Here is a 20,631-nt window from a genome sequence, read left to right on the forward strand (position 1 = left end):
ACATACAAAAACTCAAATAATGGAAAAAATTTAAATAAAAATACCACTTAAAATCTACACGTTAGTGCGGAGACTTTACAGAAGTACTGGATTAACAAGCTCTGGGTGGAATCTTCAATATGAGTTTAGGAGGAAATAGATTTTTTAAAAAATTTATTTATTTTATCTTTGGCTGCATTGGGTCTTCACTGCTGCACGCAGGCTTTCTTTAGTTGCGGCGAGCGGGGGCTACTCTTCGTTATGGTGTGCGGGCTTCTCATTGCGGTGGCTTCTCTTGTTGCGAGCACAGGCTCTAGGTGCGAGGGCTTCAGTAGTTGTGGCACACAGGCTTCAATAGTTGTGGTGTGCAGGCTCTAGAGTGCAGGCTCAGTAGTTGTGGCACACGGGCTTAGTTGCTCCGTGGCATGTGGGATCTTCCCAGACCAGGGCTCGAACCCATGTCCCCTGACTTGGCAGGCAGATTCTTAACCACTGCACCACAAGGGAAGCCCCAGAAATAGATTTTTAAATGGGGGAAATGGTCAGTGTTGGGTGTTTGAAATGCATTTTGGAGCAAAAGACAGAGATTCACAATCCACAGGGGCAGAATTCTTATCCAGCCAATTTTGATAGTTCAGTGGATCCTTTTCAAGAGTCAAACAGGTTTGTTTGGCTAAAGTAGACTGTACAAGTCACTCAAAAATGTCAGTGGTGAAAGGAAAACCATCATGCAGTGGAAAGTCATTACTGGCAAGTTAGATCCAATGCAACAGACAACAGCATGGTTTCTAAAGACATATATAGACCATGAATTTTTACACCTATGTGAAAATTGAGTCTTTTGCTTCTGTTATTTCCTTCAGAACATTCACTCTTTCTTCATCTGGCCAAAATCCTGTTCAGACTGAGACAAACTGGGACCTGGGACCCTTTGCTGCACTGCTGTAACGCTTACACCTGGACACACCTCTCTTCAAGCAACAAAATACAAAGAAACTATATGGGACTAAAAATAACTGCCTGCGTGCCCAGTTGGGGCAATTCTGGACAAAAGATACAAAGGGACCAAAAAACCCAAGAGCCACTTTTGAAGAGCCTGAAGCAAAAGCAGGGTACTGCGCATGCTCCCTGCACACACCACCACCTAAGGGGCGGGCAAAACACCTAAGCCACCCCTCTGGCCCGGCCCCTGGACACAACCCTATCCTCAACCTCACATAAAGAGCAAGCTTACCCCCCCTCCTCAGCGAGCAAGCAAACAAAGGAATCTGTTGTTTGTTTTTGCTCCGGGCTGCTGCAGCAGGGGCCGCAATAAAGCCTAGCCTGAATTTCTTGTCTGGCCCCTGATCAATTTCTATTGATTAAGGAGGCCAAGAGCCCTGGTCGGTAATAAGACCTTAAGACCAAGGTCAGGCCCTATCACCGCCAAGGAGCCTTCCTCGAGCCTTCCTCAAACCTTCCTCACTTTGCAGTACTTCTCCTTCTGGCTGCAAGGGACTTAAGAAAATGACTGTTTCTTGTCCATGATCTCAGTGCATGTTGTGACTTCTATTGAAATGATCTATTTTAGTGCCTCTCACTCACTGGACTGTAAACTTCCTAATGCTAGAAACTGCCTTATTCCTCTTCTGTGCCTTGCCTTGATAAGTGCTCAAGTTATCATGTATCAACATGTAATAAGTATTTTAAGAATGCTTATTGAAAGTGATGTGATCATAATATACAAAGGAACAATAATTTTTGATAGTCTGTGTATATAATGGAAAAACAATACTCAGAAAAAAAAAGAACTGTATGTGTAAAAAGTAGATATTTCTTATGCTGCTGGTCACCTTAATGAAGTATTAGATTAGATTGCATAAGCACCAGATGAACGGATAACATAGAACCCCAGTCACAACCATATCTCCAAATTACTACTGAGCAAGCAAAGACAAGGACTCAGAGATAGATGGAAGGTGGCTTCTCCAGCGGTGTTAAAAAATGCTTCTACAAAAGAGTAGCAAAGCTAAGGGTTTTCTGATCCTCCTTCACACTTAATTTTGCCATTTGGTTTTCCCATTCATGCTGACTTTCATGTCAATTTGTGCTTGCTTTCAGTACGTGTGTGTGTGTGTGTGTGTGTGTGTATGCGCGCGCGCGCATGCGTGCGTGAACACTCATGCATGTTATCATCTAAAAAAGAATCATTCCTGAGAAAGTAACAGTGATGTGAAAGGAACTGGGATAGTAAAAAGGTCTCTGACTTTTCCTTTTTGTTCAGTTGGATTTTCTAGTAGGCTTTCTCGTGAACTTTTTCCTCTATTGACAAACTTAAAACCAGTAAATGACTGGTGAATTCCAGCATCACTAGGAGATAACTTACCTCAGTTAAGACTGGACAATATAATCACAATTTCTATGTTAATTTCATAGCTCTGAGTAGATACTTAGTGGCAGTAATGGAAAAAAATCCAAACACTTTTGGAAAATATGAGAAAAACAAGGTTCTAAATCTAGAGTCTCTGAATTTCGTTATCAGTGTGAGATAAGATTGCCACATTAACAGCAGGCAACAACACATTTAGGTATGAATACGTAATATGTGGAAATTATAATTACTTTAAATATATTCCTTATATTTGAGAAGCTCAAATATATTTTTCATGTGCTCTAATTCTCAATATAAGCTTAATTAGTACCTTATTAGAAATATTTAAAAAATTTAAAGACATACTTTGAATTTCAATGATCTTCTGTAAAGAAATAACAGCATTCATATTCGGAGTTTGTTGGAGAATATCTTCTGCAAGTGGCTCCAGCTGCAAGAATGGTAAATAATGATATGAGCAGAACATTATGACTTTATAGTAAGTTTCACAGAAGCAAACTAAATTGAAACAACCTAAAAAAAAAGCCTGCTCCAAGAACTACTTAACATTTTGCTGATACCAGTTCCAAAAGTGTAGCCAGTTTTATTTTCTGTTTTGCAGCAATGTAATTGAATTCCAAGGGGATTTTCTACTGGTCACAAAACTAATCTATGAAGTCCCTGAAGCAGGTGCATGTCTGTGTATTATTCATTAAAAATCCGAGTTATTTGTGTAATTTTTGTAGGTTCCTGACAAACCAAATTCCATCATGTCTGTATATGCAGCTGGGCCCTGCAAAGGAAACCTCAGGGAAGTTGAAGTAGACAGAAGGTGGGCAGTCTATTATCCATACTTTTGTGGTGTTTTTACACCTAACTACCTTACACTTTTGGACACTTCACAGCAGAACGCCACGAGACATAGCTGCTCTTATTCAACTGCTATTGAATAAGTGGTAGAGAAAATGCTCAAATAAAACCAAAAGTAAAATAACTGTACATTTTCATTTAACTTCCACTGTATTCACATCTATGCAGATAGCCATGTGGAAGCACAGGACAAATTCCTGTCTTGCAAATCTATCCTGATCTTCTGGAATTACACTGATTTTTCATGGGGAAGCTCAGCAAACATTGTTTTGCAAGAAATGAAGAAGAGCTTTAAATAATTTATGGAGTGTTCTGGCAGAACTAAATCTGATGATGCATCCCTGGGAACACCTTGGCGATGTGGCTTCGTGTGGAGCAGGACAAACTGCATAGCAAAGCACTTGCAAACAAAATAGCTGTCCAGCTATTGTGACCCAGAAAGCGAGGAAAGTAATAGTAAAAAGGGATTAACAACAACGAAGAAGTTTTCTTAGAAAATTTAAAGTTAGTAGTCTCAAATAGGCCAAACTATTATATGGCAAGAACGGGAAACGATGTCACTAGACGCTGTGCTAAAACATGAACCCATCTATGTCTCTTCATCTGTAGAAAAAAACTAAAAAACTCAGGGATTCCAAGTTTCCACAGAATGTGTGAGTGAATCTTCCCCCCAGGGTCTCTCTGAATTGATTATTCTATACTTTAATCATGGAATCTAAAACAATAGCACCTTTCTTCCAGATGCCATAGGATAACAGACTAGCTCAGGGATATTTATACATGGGTAAATTCACTAAATATAACTTTCCAGAGTGTTTTTCTTAGCTGCCAAAGAAAAACATTTAAAACATCAAAAGGTTTACTTGCAGTACAGTTTGGCAAGAGGAAAAAAAAAACCCCACAGTGTCAGTGAAAGGTTCTGCAATCTTAAACTCTTAAAATTTGTTAAAAATCATTTTTAAAAAATCTGGTATTTCAGATAGTATCTTCAAAAATATGTTATACTAGTAACACCCTCTTAACTCAGAGGAATTGCTGAATCATAAACGGAAGGTTACTTGGAAAACTCTTACTCAAGAATTAGACAGGGCTGAGCTACCTTGCTCATAAATAATCTTTCCTTTCACTTCTCTCTCAGGGCTTAGAGAAAAATTTTAATAGAAATCAGGTAGACTTTATTAACAAAATGTTCTGAAATATCACTCTATGTTCAAATACTTAAGAATAAAAGCACAACATAGTATGAGCATATTTAGTTCTTAAACAAGCTTTCCTGAGACTTCAGGGTAAAATGCTGACAAACGGAAAGGTGCTAGCTACTGGAAAGAAAGCTACAGGCACATCATTAATGTAAAAACCTCACTTCTAGATCGCTCTCACATTAGGTCCATGGGCTATTTTTAGGACCTGGGTTATGTAGAAAGTAAACTTGATGCAGAGTGTTGAGAGTAAAAATACAAACAACCCTAAACCTCCAATTTGGAATTGTCAGTTAGATACGATAAAGTTGTGTCTACTTATGAAAGCAACCTAGAGAATTAAGGCAATTACATTGATAATTTAAGCCTCCCAAACCATTTCCCTGCATATTTTAGGTGAATGTCATTTAGAGGATTTAACCTTCAGTAAATTGCCCCAATTTGTTTCATTTTGAGTGTATACACACAGACAGAGCTGAATTCAGAAAGTTCTCAATGTAGGTTCTTTATTTTTTCTCTAGTAGCTCTGCTGAGAAGGTAATGGGTAATACTCTCAGTTGGCAAGAAGGCAAGCAGCATTTAGTCTGTTTTCATAATATTAAAACCTTGTATACAGGGACCACAGAATTGAGTTGTCTTTTCTAAACGAGTTTGTTGATTTAATAATTCACAGTTATAAGCACTAAAAACATCTGACTGAAGCATCTGTTTAATAAATATTTATGAGTATTGGTCATTATTAATAAAATCTAATAACTAACTGTAATAAAGTAATATTAAACAAATAGTCATATTTTATAACTTTGGAGCAAAAAATAAGAATATACAGTAAAGCTGTGTTATATATCTAGTTTGGCCGATAAGATGTAGCAAAAACACTGGCAATAAGGCTAATCAATGTTAGTAAGAGTTATTAAAAGATAAATAAGGAAATAATTTATGCAAACCAGAGAACTTCTGCATGCAAAAGTTATACTGAGATCAAACAGATGCAGATGTAGGAAATATCACACACCCATCACACTGTCTTTTTGCACAATTCCATCAAGTAATAATAGAGTTATAAGATACACTACATGATTTTAACACAACTTCTTGACATTTGAAGCTCTCATCTAGGTTTCCTATATCTAAAGCTTAAATGCAATCATTACTTACTGCAATTCTTTATATAAATTTTCGGACTCAGTATAGGGATATTTACTTTTCTACATCTTTTACAGAAAGTTGCAATACCCTATTGATACAATTCAGATGTTTGTTAAATTGCATATACCATGTAATTTCTAAGTACTACAGCTATTTTAAAACACCATAAAAGTTGGGGCCATTATCATGTTGTGAATAAATAATTTTCAGATTCTTTAGAATCAGATCATTTAAATCATCAAAAATCACTTTAGTTGGCTAAGATGCACTTATGGAAAAAGGCAAGGGTATCCTTGGAGAAGCTCGAGTAGAAGTTTTAAAACTCACTTTGTACTTATGAGACATGAAAATCATCTCTATTATTTTCATGATTGAGAAAAGAACAGAAGAGAAAAGCTAAACAGATTTTGCAAAATATAACAGATACAAGAGGACAGATGCACACATCAACCAAGCAAAGGATCTACTAAGTACTCTTAGCTTTTATATTATGTTTCCCAAATATGCCAAGTATACTTGGCATACTCTTATACCTTTATTCTGTTCCCTCTGAATTGTATTTTCCCTATCCTTCTTTGAATTGGTGAAACCTTACTAAATCATTCAAGGACTAACACAAACACTGCCTGCTCTGAAATCTTTTCTAAAATCCTCTCTGATAGAGCAAACTGCTTCCACTCTTTGTCTCCTTTCCACACAAATTCTCTTGTTTATTACTCTACACATTATATTGTAGTCAGCCATGTGTGTCATGCTCTATTTTGTTGTGAGCAATTTAAAGGCAAAGATAGAGCCTGGTATATAATAGGCATTTAAAAAACATGTTGAATGAATGGAGGAATGATTAATTGAGAGAAAACATGGGGAGATAGGCTTTATTTGGCTCGCCATAGCTAACAAACCTACATGGAATATGTTCTTCCACTTGGCTGTCTGCCATAATCAGGGTATGTTTTTAGACTAAAAGAATTGGGAAAACAACAGAGATAATTCATTTTTAAATCAAAATAATTGATTTTTAATTGATTTTTAAATTAACCATCCATTTTGTTAAACTAATTTATTAATTTCAATGATGTATAAACAAATAATTTTGTATAGGCTTTATACAATCATATCTTCTGTGAATAATCAGAGATTTATTTATTCCACTCCAATCTTTATATTTTTAAATTTCTTTTTCTTACCCTATTGCACTGTCTAGGACCACCAGTGTAATGTTAAAATGAAGCACTAAGAGTGAATATCTTTGTCATGTTTTTTATTTCAAAGAAAAATTCTCATGTTTCATTTTTAAATCTGATGCATACTATAGGATGTTTGTAGATATCCTTTATCAAGCTAATAAGTTATTCCCAGTTTATCAAAAGTAGTTCATAATCGAGTGTCTAATTTATCAACAAATTTTTAAACATCTATTGAAATGGTTATATTTCTTCTTCATTCTCTTAATGTGGTGAATTATAACAACTTATTTTGGAATGTTAATATCCTACATTCTTGGCCTAAACACAATTATATTATGGGTTTTTAAGATAATGATGAACTGCTAATATTTTGTTTAGGGTTTTAACTGCTATGCTTATGAGCAGGATTTTCCTGTAATATTCTTTTCTTATAATGTTCTTTTGAGCTTGGGTGTCAATAGTATACTAGCCTCAAAAATCAGTTATGAAGTGTTCTCTTCCCATCTTCCCCTTTACTCTAAAACAGTATAAATTATTAGCAGAATTCACTGCTGAAGCTATATGGGCCTGGTGTTTTCTCTTGGTATATCTGGTATTGAAGATTCAATTTTGTTAATTATGGTAGCATTCAAATTTTCTGTCTTTTTGATTCAGTTTATTTTCACAAGAATTTTTCCATTTCAAATAAAATTTCAATTTTCTTTTACATGAAGTTTTTTTTTTTTAATATTCTCTTGTAATCATTTTAATACACTAAAATCTGTGGTAAAGTCTTTTTTTCATTCAGAGTGCTGGTAATGTAGGACTTTTCTTTCAATCAGTCTTTCTAGAGTGCTATCAATTTTGTTAATTATTTCAAAGAACTAAAATTTGACATTTTAATTCTTATATATTATATGCTTATTTTTATTTCATTGTTTCTTTATATTTAAGTCACTCACTTCATGTTTAATTTGTTGCTTTGATTTCCTAATTTCTTGAGTTGTGTGTTTCTATCTGTAATTTTAAACTTTCTTCTATTCTAATATATACATTTAAAGCTTTACATGTGTTTCCAAATTCAGCTTATACATATTACACTTTTTTTGATATTTCATATTTTCATAATTATTCAGCTCAAAATACTAAATTTACTGTGATTTGACACATAAGAGATTGTATTTTGAAATCTCCAAATATATGAGATTTTCCAATTATCTTTTTATTTCAAATTATACAACCACTTTTTAAAAGTTTTGTTTTATACTTCATCTTTTTATTTTACATCACTGGTATTTTATTTTTTAATTTAATTTTATTGTAGTAAGAACACTGAACATGAGATCTAACTACTTAAACAGATTTTTTAATTGTATAGTACACTATTAATGACTATAGGTACAATGTTATAGAGCAGTTCTCTAGAGCTTATTCATCTTGCTTGACTGAAACACTATGTCCATTGATTAGTAACTCCGCAATTCTCCCTCTCCTCATGTGCTGACAACCACCATTCCACTCTTTGATTCTATGAATTTGATTATTTTATATACCTTATATAAGTGGAATCATACAGTATTTGTCTTTCTGCAACTGGATTATTTCACTTAGCATAATGTCTTCAAGGTTTACCCAAGTTGTTGCATATTGCAGAATTTCCTTCCTTTTAAAGACTGAATACTATTCCATTGTATGTATATACCATTTTCTTATTCATTCATCTGTCAGTGAACATTTAGCTGGTGTCCACATCTTGGCTATGGTGAATAGGGCTTCAGTATTCATAGTGCTAATATCTCTTTGAGATCCTGATTTTGATTCTTTTGGATAAATACCCAAAAGTGGGACTGCTGGATCACATGGTTGTTCTATATTTAATTTTTTGAGAGCTCTCTATACTGTTTTACATAGCAGTCGCACCATTTTGTATCCCCACCAACAGAATGCAAGCATTCTAATTTCTCCACGTCCTTGCCAACACTTCTTGTCTTTGGGTTTTTTTTTTTTTTTTAAATAATCGTCATCCTGATATTCTGACAGATGTGAAGTGATATCTCATTGTGGTTTTGATTTACATTTCCCTGATGATTAGTGATGCTAAGCATTTCTCATATACCTGTTGGCCATTTGTATGTCTTCTTTGGAGAAATGTCTATTTAAGTCCTTAGCCCATTTTAAAATCAGGTTTACTATATTTTACTACTGAGCTGTTAAGAGTTCCTTATATATTTTGGAGATGAACACCTTATCAGATATATGGTTTGGACATATTATCTCCCATTCCATAGATTGCCTTTTTACTCTGTTGAATGTCTTCTTTGTTGTTCAGAAACTTTTCAGTTTGATGTCGTCCCACTAGTTTATTCTGTTTTGTTGCCAATGCTTTTGGTGTCATATTCATGAAATTAATGCTGAGACCAAAGTCATAAAAGTTTACCCTTATTTTTTTTAAGGATTTTTATAGTTTGAGGTCTTATGTTAAAGTATTTAACTACTTACCCATTTATTTTTGTGCATGGTATAAGGGTGCAGTTTCATTCTTTTACAAGTGGATATCTAGTTTTCCCGATACTATTTGTTCAAGAGATCATCCCTTCTCTATTTTGTATTCTTAGCACTCTTTTGAAGATCAGTTGACCATATATGTGTGGATTTATTTCTGTACTTTCTATTCTGTTCCCTTGGTCTGTATGTCTGTTTTTATGGCAGTACCCTACTGTTTTGATTACTGTACCTTTGTAATATATTTTGAAATCAGGACATATGATGCTTCCAACTTCATTCTTCTTTCTCAATGTTGCTTTTTTATTTGTGGTCCTTTGTGATTCCATATGAATTTTAGAATTCTATTTCTGTAAAAAATGCTACAGTATTGGGATTTTGATAGGAATTGTAATTGAATCTCTTGATTACTTTGGGTAGTAAGGGCATTTTTACAATATTAAGTCTTCCAATCCATGAACATAGGATATCTTTCCATTTGTTATATAATATAGATTCTAGTTTAGTTTCACTATGAGAGATTATACTCTGTTTGAAATCCATTAGCTGAAACTTACTGAAACTTGCTTTATACCCCCAAATATGGTCTATTTTTGAAAACTTTACATGTGTCCTTGAAAAGAATGATATTCTGCAGTTACTGGGTAAAGCCTATTATTTATTTCAATTAGAGCAGGTTTATTAAGGTGTTTAAGTCTTATACATACCCCCCTTTTTTACTGTCTTCTTTCTCTATCAGCTGCTGAAAGAGGTGTCTTAAAGTCTGTCACTATGATTGTGGTATTAACTATTTTTCCATTTGTTTCATTCAACTTTTGCTTGATATGTTTTGAAGCTGTGTTATTAAAACACAATTTTAAGTTGTTTTATCCTACCAGTTAATAGAATATTGTACCACTATGAAGCATCTCTAACTCTAGTTCTTTTTTTGTCTTAACATCCACTAAAGTGATACTGATGGAGCCATGTAAGCTTTCATTCAGTAAGTTAATGTAGTTTAATTTTTTATTCATTAAAATTTTTTAAATTAATTAATTATTTTATCTTTGGCTGCACTGGGTAGTCATTGCTGTGCATGGGCTCTCTCTAGTTGCAGCAAGCGGGGGCTACTCTTCGTTGTGTTGTGCGGACTTCTCACTGCAGGGGCTTCTCTTGTTGTGGAGCATCGGCTCTAGGCACGTGGGCTTCAGTAGTTGTGGCACACGGACTTCAGTAGTTGTGGCGCACGGGCTTAGCTGCTCCGCGGCATGTGGTATCCTCCCAGGGCATGTGGGATCCTCCCGGACCAGAGATCGAACTTGTGTCCCCTGCATTGGCAGGCGGATTCTTAAGCACTGTGCCACCAGGGAAGTCCCTTTTCTTCATTTTTTATATTCAAACTTTATCACTATATCACAGAAAGTGTCCCTTTAAACAGCACTTTTTATTACTATGTGATAATCTTTGCTTTTATTGGTGAACTAAATCCATTTATATGTGTCTTGTGAAATTGCACAAGGTGATTCTAAAATTGTATATGAAAACACAAAGGGGACAAATGTAACCAAGACTGTCTTGAAGAAAAACAAACTGGGAGATTTGTTTTACTAGATATCAAGATTGCTTATAACACTATGTAAGTGAAGACAGTCTGATAATGTCTCAAGGATAGATAATGAGACCTGCAGAAAGGACTAGAGTCTCCATGTATATATGGATAAAGATACCACTGCTGAGCCACAAGGAATGAATGGCCTTTTCAATAAATGGTACTTGATCAACTATACATCCACATTAAAAAAAACTTGACTTCTAAATTATGCCATATACATATGCAATTCCTGAAGAACTGCACATCTGAATGTTTAAGTCAAAAATCTTTAAGAAGAGAATAGAGAGAATATTTTCATGATTTTGGGTATACAGAAAGAATATTTAAACAGAATACAAAAAGAACTAATCCCAAAGGAAATGATTGATAAGTTACTACATTGAAAATTATTTTTATTTATCAAAGGACATGATTAAGAGGGTAAAAAGACAGACAAAGTATTTCAACATATGAAACCAACAACAGAATCTATAAAGAACTGCTCAGGGCTTCCCTGGTGGCACAGTGGTTAAGAATCCGTTTGCCAATGCAGGGGACAAGGGTTCAAGCCCTGGTCCGGGAAGATCCCACATGCTGCGGAGCAACTAAGCCCGTGCACCACAACTACTGAGCCTGCACTCTGGAGCCTGTGGGCCACAACTACTGAGCCCACGTGCCACAACTACTGAAGCTCGTGTGCTTAGAGCACATGCTCTGCAACAAGAGAAGCCACTGCAATAAGAAGACCGTGCACCACAACGAAGAGTAGCCCCCGCACTCTGCAACTAAAGAAAGACCACACAGCTACGAAGACCCAGCACAGCCAAAAATAAATAAATATAATAAATAAATTTATTTTTAAAAAAAGAACTGCTCAAATAAGTAAGAAAATGTCCATCTGAAAGTAAACAAAAACTTGAATAGGTGCTTCAAAAATGGTATGTACAAATAATAAATAGATGAAGAGCTGTTTTAGTTAATTAGTATTCTGGAAGAGCAAAGCCATGATGATATACTACTACACACACAACAAAAATGTCTAAAATTTTAAAAGACTGCTAATACCAAGTTTTGGAAGGACACAGAACAATGGAAATAGTCATATGCTGCTGACAGAGTATGAATTGTGACAACCCCTATGGAAAGCAGTTTGGTATTATCTACAAAGATTAAATGCATGCATACCCCATGACCCAGCAATACTACTTTTAGATATATACTCAACAGAAATGTGTGTACAAATGTACCAAAAAACATTTATAAAATGTCTATCACAGTACTGTTCACAACAGCCCCCAAACTAGAAAAATTCCCTCTACTCATTAAAAGTAGAATAGATAAATAAACCATGACATTGTCCTGGAAAGTCTTTTTATGGAATCTAATACTATATAATGATGAAAATGAATAAACTATAGTTTATTGCACAAGTATGGATGAATCTCACAATGTTGAGCAAAAGAAGTTATATATATATAATCATATATATATGTGTGTATATATATATATATGTGTGATTTCATGTATACAAAGCTCAAAAACAGATAAATTAAAATCTTATGTTAGAAACCAGAAAATTGGTTACTTTCAGAAAAGAGAAAGGAAGTACTGATTGGGAAAGTGTGTATGTGATCTACTGAGGTGCTGACATTATTCTGTTTATTGACCTGGTTGACAGTTATATATGTGTTCTATTTGTGATATTTCATTGCATTGTACATTCACGTCTAATGCAGTTTTCTATATGAATATTATATCTTATCATTAAAAGCAGTTTAAAAAGAGGATATGTTTTATGACATAAGGGAATAGGGAAACTAAGTCTGGTTCTTGAGTCCATGCTTCTTCTACTATATTATGGTGCATCTAAGAAAAAAAGTGAGATTATAGGTTTTGCAGCAAGAACAAGTTACATTCTTAGATACAGGCCACAAATTCACTTATAAAGGGAACTGAAAGTCCCCTATAACATGCAAAGCAACTCAGAAAAAAAGTGCAGAAAAGGTTCAGTTGTCAGGGTCAAAGATCTTGTGGAACATTGGAAGAATATGATGATCAAGACCAAGAGGATAAGGGAAGCAGAGTGCCATGAAGACCTGACTCTCCATGCTGAGGAACTATTCTGGATCCCCTAGTGAGGAGGGATTGGTGGTTAAAACTCAGCTCCCATTGAAATAATTATCTTAGAGATGCCTGCAATTAGTTGTATATGTTTAATTTGATTGCTTAAGTAAACCTAGATATAATTTTATCCATATTGTGATTCATGAGTCATTCTCAAAATAACCCCTTTTACTCATTTGGAGTCGTTAAAATTCTTGACCAAATAGATGCGAAACAAAAGTAAATCAGAATAGATTCTACTGATAATCAAGTTACTATACTGACACACTATTGCAATTGTTCAGACTGAGTCTGCCTGCAACCTACCTTCATATAGACAATGGTGATATCACACAGCAATAAAGATACATCTCTGGCCAAGAGAAGTGATATAAACCTAACAAGTCTTATGAGACTATCAGGAGGACCAAGAGGCAAAGGGTACAGTCATGGCCATTCAGCTCACAGGAGATACTGAAGGAATTCCCTTAATAAAATATGAGGGACAGCGGGGCTAGACTCTGAGATTATTACATGGTTATTATTCTATTAGTTGAGTTTTATCCAAAACTACCCCAGCCTAGATAAATGTAGGTTATACAATATATTGGCCAATGAATGGAAGGAGGAAGACTATGAGGAAGTGCCTCTATCCACTATCATATCCAAATAATATACCACAGTTTCCATGGTACTTAACTATGGAAAGTTTGGACATGATGGCATATTTAAGCATCTATGGCAATAACTAGCTAAATAATTAAAAATGAACTTAAAGGTAAAAAGAAGGAGGCATGGTGGTCTATTAGAAAGAGGATAATGAATACAATTAGTTGGATAATTCACACTATCAATATTTTGTTTAAACATTGAGGTAAGAGTGTAAATATGCAATATAATGAGAAAATATTCCAAATCACCCAGTTGAGTTAGGAAAATACTATATATATTAAAAGGTGCATGTTAAACTGAAGTTTCAATAACATTTAAGAGATGTGCGGTCAGTGCTTTATGTGTAGTTTCCTAATGTAATGTCCATAGTCTAGACATCAATTGTTATAAAAAAAAAGGCTTAATTCATCCTATAAGCAAAAAATCTTGTTTCCTTGTCCCTGTTTTTCAAATAAGTTTAAATCTGATAATTATACTTTGTAACTCCTCATGTTTCACTGTCTTTTATTCTTGTTTGTCTTACCCTCATTTGCTTTTTTGTTTTCTCTATTTAAATCTGCTGATATGCATATTTTAAACTGTTTTCCCTTAATTATTTTGTTACGTAAAGAGATTTTTACTATACTGTGTTTGAAATATTGACTTTTCTGCTAAGACCTGTTTCATATCATGCAGCAGTGGTACAGTGGTAAATGTTTAACAGCTGACTGTCAAAAAAAATAGTTGTAATTTGTAGCATTTGCTGATTTCCATGGTGTAAATACTCCTACCATAGCCTATTTCAAGCTAACAATGTGATATCACTGAACTCAGATTTGGGCAGAGATGCACACACTTAGTACTCACAAGCCATTAAGAGACAGCTCTAACATATCACTAATAGGCTATTATTTTGTTTGTTGATAATTTTGGGGAAATTGTTCCTAACAATTATTTCCTTAATAAACTTTTGTTTTCTTGCATGAGATTGCCTTATTCAAAATGCACACACTGTTTTGTTGTTATTTTACCACAAAGGATGGGACTCATTTGTTCAAGTCTTCCATATTGTCCACAGGAATTCTAATTCCTTACAGTATTCCATTCCACTGATCCAATCTCATAATTCACTTTTATTCCACTCAAAGTATCCTCTCCTCTGCCACAAACAAACAAGCCCAAAAAAGAGTCATCCACAATTCCAAGAAGTCTTAATGTCTTTATCTATGTTATCTCCACTACAAGAGAGAAATTCTTTGCTTTGATTTCAGCTTGTCAAATTATCATTTTTATTCAAGATCAAAGTTAAAAGTTACTTCCTCTATTAAAATACTCCTCCATCCTTATAGTTAAAAATAATGGGTCCTACATTACACTCCCAAAGTACTTTGTTTATATTTCTTTTACTTTTACTTGTATCAGAACTTACAGGTATAAAATTGATGTCCAATAAAAGACTACTGAATGAATAGACAGACAAATGAACATCATAACATGTTTACTTCACCACTGAAAAGAAATGCTTTCTCTCCTTTATTGGTAACCAGAACCCTAAGAAGTGTCCAGGTTCCCAGCCCACATTCCTTTTAACACCTTCTAAAAAGCCTAAAGACAATCAGTACAGAAGATCTGCATGATGGAGTTTTGAGTTATCCAGATAACTTCTAGTTTATTTGGCATTTGCTAAAACAGATAAACAGAAAACTCCACAATCACTTTGGCTCTACTTTTCATAAGCTTTTAAGAAATGCAAATTCATAGGCTTTATCTATCAATACAACAGAGAATATCTTCAAATAATATTTTCCAAAACATTTTAACTCTTTAGATTATCCATACACTTTTTCAGAGTGCGGATAGGTTTCAAAGTCTAAGAAAAGACCATGAAAGACATTACTCTGGATTATCACACATTTTCCCTGTAGTCACTTCTCCCTCTCTCGACTCATGACTTGCAACTATTTAGGAGCTTGTAAGCTTTCCCAGATTCACACCAGTTCCCCGATGGAGTCAGCCATACATCATCTAAAGGATGAAAAAGATGGTAAAATGGCTCATCCATTCAAAATCTAATACAAACAAACCCCTGATGAGCAACTCAGACAACAACATCTCAACAGTTCACCTCAGCGGTGGTTGTCAACACTTAAGTCAATTCGAGAGATTTTTCAGCACCTTTAGAGCAAAAGGTCATCTTGGAAAGATTATAAACATACACAATCACTACGTGTAGCCACTGTAGCTGAAATCAAGTCAAATAAAAGCAGCTGAGCCTAATCAACAGGAGAGAGAGAGAAAGGAGGGAAGGAAGAAAGGCCTAGAAGCCAAACCTTAATAAGAGTGAGGGAGATCAAGAGAAGACATGCTATAGACTCAAATGTTAAGTGCAGAACCTTCAGTACCAGAGGCTGCAGCATCATCTCAACAGCTTCCATGTCTATGGCAATTTTTTTTTTTCTCTAACAAGCTTAAAACAGTCATTTATTCTGTTTTGACAGGTGGTCTTTTAATGGCCGTGTTCTCAAGTCACTACTCAAGGCTCTTAGTGCTATATGTACTCTCCTTTCTTTTACCTATCTTAAGTTTTTCAATGTTTTTATTTTAAAGTCCATAGGAATGCCAACTGCTTAAGCTTTTCTCACCTCTTAAGAAAATTTCTTTCAGAGGAAGCAACCCAGGGTGCTGCTAATTGGCTTTGCATAACAGTAGGCAAATGTGGCCTTAAAGCAACTGTGACATTGTTTGCCAGCCAGCACAAATGCAGATTACCAAAATCAGTGTCTCTGAGAACCTCACAGATGTTTCTATTACTACAACTAACAAACGATGTGACTATTCACATAGGTATCTCTGATGCTAGTCCAAGCAAACTGATTCTTCACATTTAGATAGTCACTTTAATTTCTTACAATCCTCAAGCTGGAGTTTCTAAGTGCTTCATTAAAGAAGTTCAAAAATATTCATCATACAGTGACTGGACTGATAAATCTAAGTCCTGAACTTTGCCAACAAAAAGGAAAAAAATGGACTTCTGGTATGTCTTCAAAATCAGTTGCCTCAAGGCATTTCCTGTATCATGCTCAAATTAGTTTTAATCCAATAGTATATTATTTTGACTGACCTTCTGCATATTTCTTAAAAGAATAGTTAAGAGATGTTTTGCTAACTAGATCACTTTCATGATAAAAAATATTTAAAAAGAAGAAATGCCTATTTTGGTTGTAACACTCAGATAACTTAATTTTTTTAAAAAAATCAAGTTTGTGGTACCCATCTATGTATCTACATTGAGATGCAGAGCCAAGAGTTCCTGCTGATTTTACAATCCCTTTGGGTTATGTAATACATATTATTCTGCTGATAATAAGCCATATGAAGCAGCATTTTGCTGTATTGACATGGCCTGGCCAAGAACAACAAGGAAAAGAAATAGCATTCAAAAAACTGGCAAAATGTTTATGAACTCTAAATCCTCTGCACATGAATAAATACATCTGACAAAGTGCAGAGTCTCTCAAAAAAGCCCTTCTTGACCTTCCTAATTTGAGTTCAATTGCATGTTCAGTGTTGAGAAGCCAGTGTATGTTCTGCCAATGTTTTAAGCTCAAGCTTTACTACATTTTGTTATTTGTAAAAGTGAAATCCCGGATAATAAGTTATAATTGCCCTATTAATCACTTGAAAAGGGAGTTTGGAAGGAAAATGGGATTTGAAATTGCAATAATTGGTATCCTGAAAGACATCCTTTTTTATTTTCTTACCTAGAGCCTACCACATACTACTATGAAAATGACATGTATGCACTTTTTTTCAATGGTGAGGTACAAGCACTATGCCTTATATATTAGTTTTTCTAAGGGAATGAAACTTAAAACTTCAGTGTAGTGATGCTGTTAGTCATGATGACCTTTGAACTGGAAAAAAATACAGAAAACCAGGCCATGGATTATAAATTATATTGTCAATGAAAGAGAGAAGAACTTTTTGTTTCATAAGTTGTTTCAAGTATTACATTTTCATTTCCTTTTTTCAAATGAATTATAATGTACAACACATATGTATTTTTCTTCCATTTTTCATTTAAAAAATCATTCTTTCTCTTAGCTTTGTTTCTCTGTGTATTGATAGACCTGACACACCAAAATTTACCTTTCAAAGTTCAATATACCAAATCCATCTGTTACCCTTTAAGTATTTTGTGAAAAATCTATATTTTTGCTTATATCCCTAAGATATCTCAATTAAAAAAGACATAGATTACTTAAATCTCTCTTGTTTAGTTCATAATGAACAAATTTTAGATTGTGCTTGTGTAATTGAAGACAGCCAATGAAAAGGAACAGGTAGCATTTAGGGTATTATAATAACTAAATCAAATTTACTATAAGACATCCAGATAATTGAAGTTGATTAAATAGTCAATGTAGCAAAAAAAAATCATTTAGTTTATCACTTACTGGAATTTTTAGCATTTATACACACACGTGGGCATGTTTAAGATTGGCCAATGGTACTTTTATCCCTTCCTCTATTTCAAGCCTGGTCTTTCTAAAAACATAGAGAAAAGGCATAGGTCTCAAACTTTAAATTAGGTGACATCCCTCTAATGTCAGTAACTGTTCTATGAAAACAGTGTCTTTCATCTCCAGGTATAGCTTATATAATAAAATGATCAAAGACATCCTAGTCAAATGAGCATACAAGGGAAGGAAGGTACAAAACACATCCATTTTGCTTTTTTAGTAAATTCAGATAAATTAAGAAAAACATGTAACTCCATACAACTGACTTGCATCTGTTCTGAAATACAATCATCTTTTAAAGAAAGAGACCACAGGAAAAATTATTCCATCTTCACTGGAAATCCTCCCTTGGAAGAAGGGAGTGGGCCAAGTGCAGAGATTACAAGAGCACAGAGATAGAATGTCATTTGAATGAATGTGTTCAAATAGAGCCAGTGAAATCCATAATTTCTTTTCACATAGTTGGAAAAGTAGTTGGCTTTTGCAACTGGGTAACATTTCTTTCTGGGCAGGTCAATCATCCATGGAGCCACAATCCATACCATACTGTGATTTTCTGCACATCTGGTGTAAGCCTTTGCATGCAAATATTAAAACCAGTCTACTTCCTTAAAATGTTTCTATATTTAAAATGAAATAAGTAATTTGAGAATATAGGTGAATATGCAAAATACGTTATCTGGTAGGCAAATAGAACAGCCCGACATTAACTGATAAGGTAGAAGTAGTATTCATTTTTTGCACTCCCTGATTTCAATGAAAAACAAAAAAAACAAAAAATAAAACCTCAACATTCTGCTTGATGTTATTTGTTCATAGGAATCTCAGAAATATTCCAATATTTAGAAAATCTTAGACACCATGACCTATGTGTGATATGAATTAGCAGTCCACTAATAACAACATTAATCACCAGATAGTTACATCCTTTGAGTTACTATGCTAATATTACACAACGGAGTAAAGACTTGAGCAGTGCTCAAGTTTTCTGTCTCATATTTTCCTTCAAATTAAAAATGTACATATTTACTTAAATATAGCACAATAATCATATTGAGACATCATAGGTTTGTAAGATAATGACAATAAAACTTATGTGTTCAGTGTGCAGAAGAAAATATACTTTTTCCCCTTCATAAATACTGCAGGTGAAAACATGAATGACTTTTTTGAGATACACGGGCCTCTCACTGTTGTGGCCTCTCCCGTTGCGGAGCACAGGCTCCGGACGCACAGGCTCAGCGGCCATGGCTCATGGGCCCAGCCGCTCCGCGGCATGTGGGATCCTCCCAGACCGGGGCACGAACCTGTGTCCCCTGCATCGGCAGGCGGACTCTCAACCACTGAGCCACCAGGGAAGCCCATCATGAGTTACTTTTAAAGAATAGTATGAATTACAGATTTTTAAAATGATTTTGTATATGTTTATTTTATAAGCAAAGTAATATTTTGAGTTTGTGAAAAAAGGCAAAATATATAAAGTAGCTGTAACATTCTGTACATTCACTATAAAAATAAATGAACTGATATGATAATATTAATGAATGCATATGAACTTTGAAATATTTGTTGAATTGCAATTAATTTGTCCAAAAGCTTTCCATGGTCTGGAAGTGAACCTAATGGTAATTTGATCTGAAGTCTTCTCCAGAGTAGTCAGGAAAATATGTTGCAATTTAGTTATGTGATGTGAAAGAAAAAAGAATGACCTTTGGCAATGTAAATTCAAGTTCAGGTCTTGGATCTATTGCATTCTGGCTGCATGACTTTGAATGGATTTCTCAAACCTCTTTGAGACTCGATATCACCATCTGTAAGATGGAAATAGTATGTATCTCTCAGCCGAAAGAATTTACAAATGGTGACCGAAAAAAAGACTTTATAAATATTTTTAAGACTCCAGACCAAGATGGTGACACAGGAGGCTCTTGAATTTTCTTCCTCCCATGGATGCACTGAATGTATAGCTACAAACAGAGCAATTCCCTTGAAAGAGACTAGCTGAGTGATGACTACACACTGAGCAAATGAGAAAATACCCATATCAAAATGGGTGGGAAATTCTTAGATACACTTTTGCCATGAATACTCATTTCCCAGCTTCTCCCTGAGGAGTGAAGGGTTTGGACTATACATCTAGCACCCCAACTTTTAAGGCTCCCACCAGAAGAATGGGCTCCCAAAATACTTAGCTCTGAAAGCCAACAGAGCTTGGTTTCTTGAGTCCCATAGGACCATAGCAAACAAAAAAGCAGTTCTTAAGTATATGAGCACATACCATCAATACTATAGCTATCCTCCCAAGGATCAGTGCAGAGGGAGCAGGCAAAAATGCTCATCTCCCAGTCTTCCTCTGCAAGGGATTTGACCACATACTTTACAAGCTGCTGCCTGAGGGGTCTGGCTTCTAATTAGTTCACATCAAGATGCTGACTGTGATTCTCCCCAGAGCGTTCAATAGCTGGTGGGCACTTCTCCTGCCTTCTTCTTCTGGTTCCCTCCAACAATAAAACCAAGTCACCAAGTGTCTCCATGGAAGGAGCTTGTTCACATAACTAGCACCACAAGT

At 34.9% G+C, this 20,631-nt stretch overlaps 1 protein-coding gene across 1 annotated transcript in view; it reads right to left on the bottom strand.

The window, feature by feature from the left end:
* Positions 1-20,631, bottom strand: part of HDAC9 (histone deacetylase 9) — an 804,896-nt gene that overhangs the window by 48,939 nt on the left and 735,326 nt on the right. The window contains exon 24 of the mRNA XM_029233513.1: positions 2,696-2,780. Within this exon, the coding sequence (XP_029089346.1) occupies positions 2,696-2,780 (85 nt within the window). The remainder of the gene's footprint in view (positions 1-2,695; positions 2,781-20,631) is intronic.

This window comes from Monodon monoceros, unplaced genomic scaffold (assembly GCF_005190385.1).
Source record: "Monodon monoceros isolate NGI ecotype Baffin Bay Population unplaced genomic scaffold, NGI_Narwhal_1 Super_Scaffold_2, whole genome shotgun sequence".
NCBI classification, from domain to species: Eukaryota; Metazoa; Chordata; class Mammalia; order Artiodactyla; family Monodontidae; genus Monodon; species Monodon monoceros.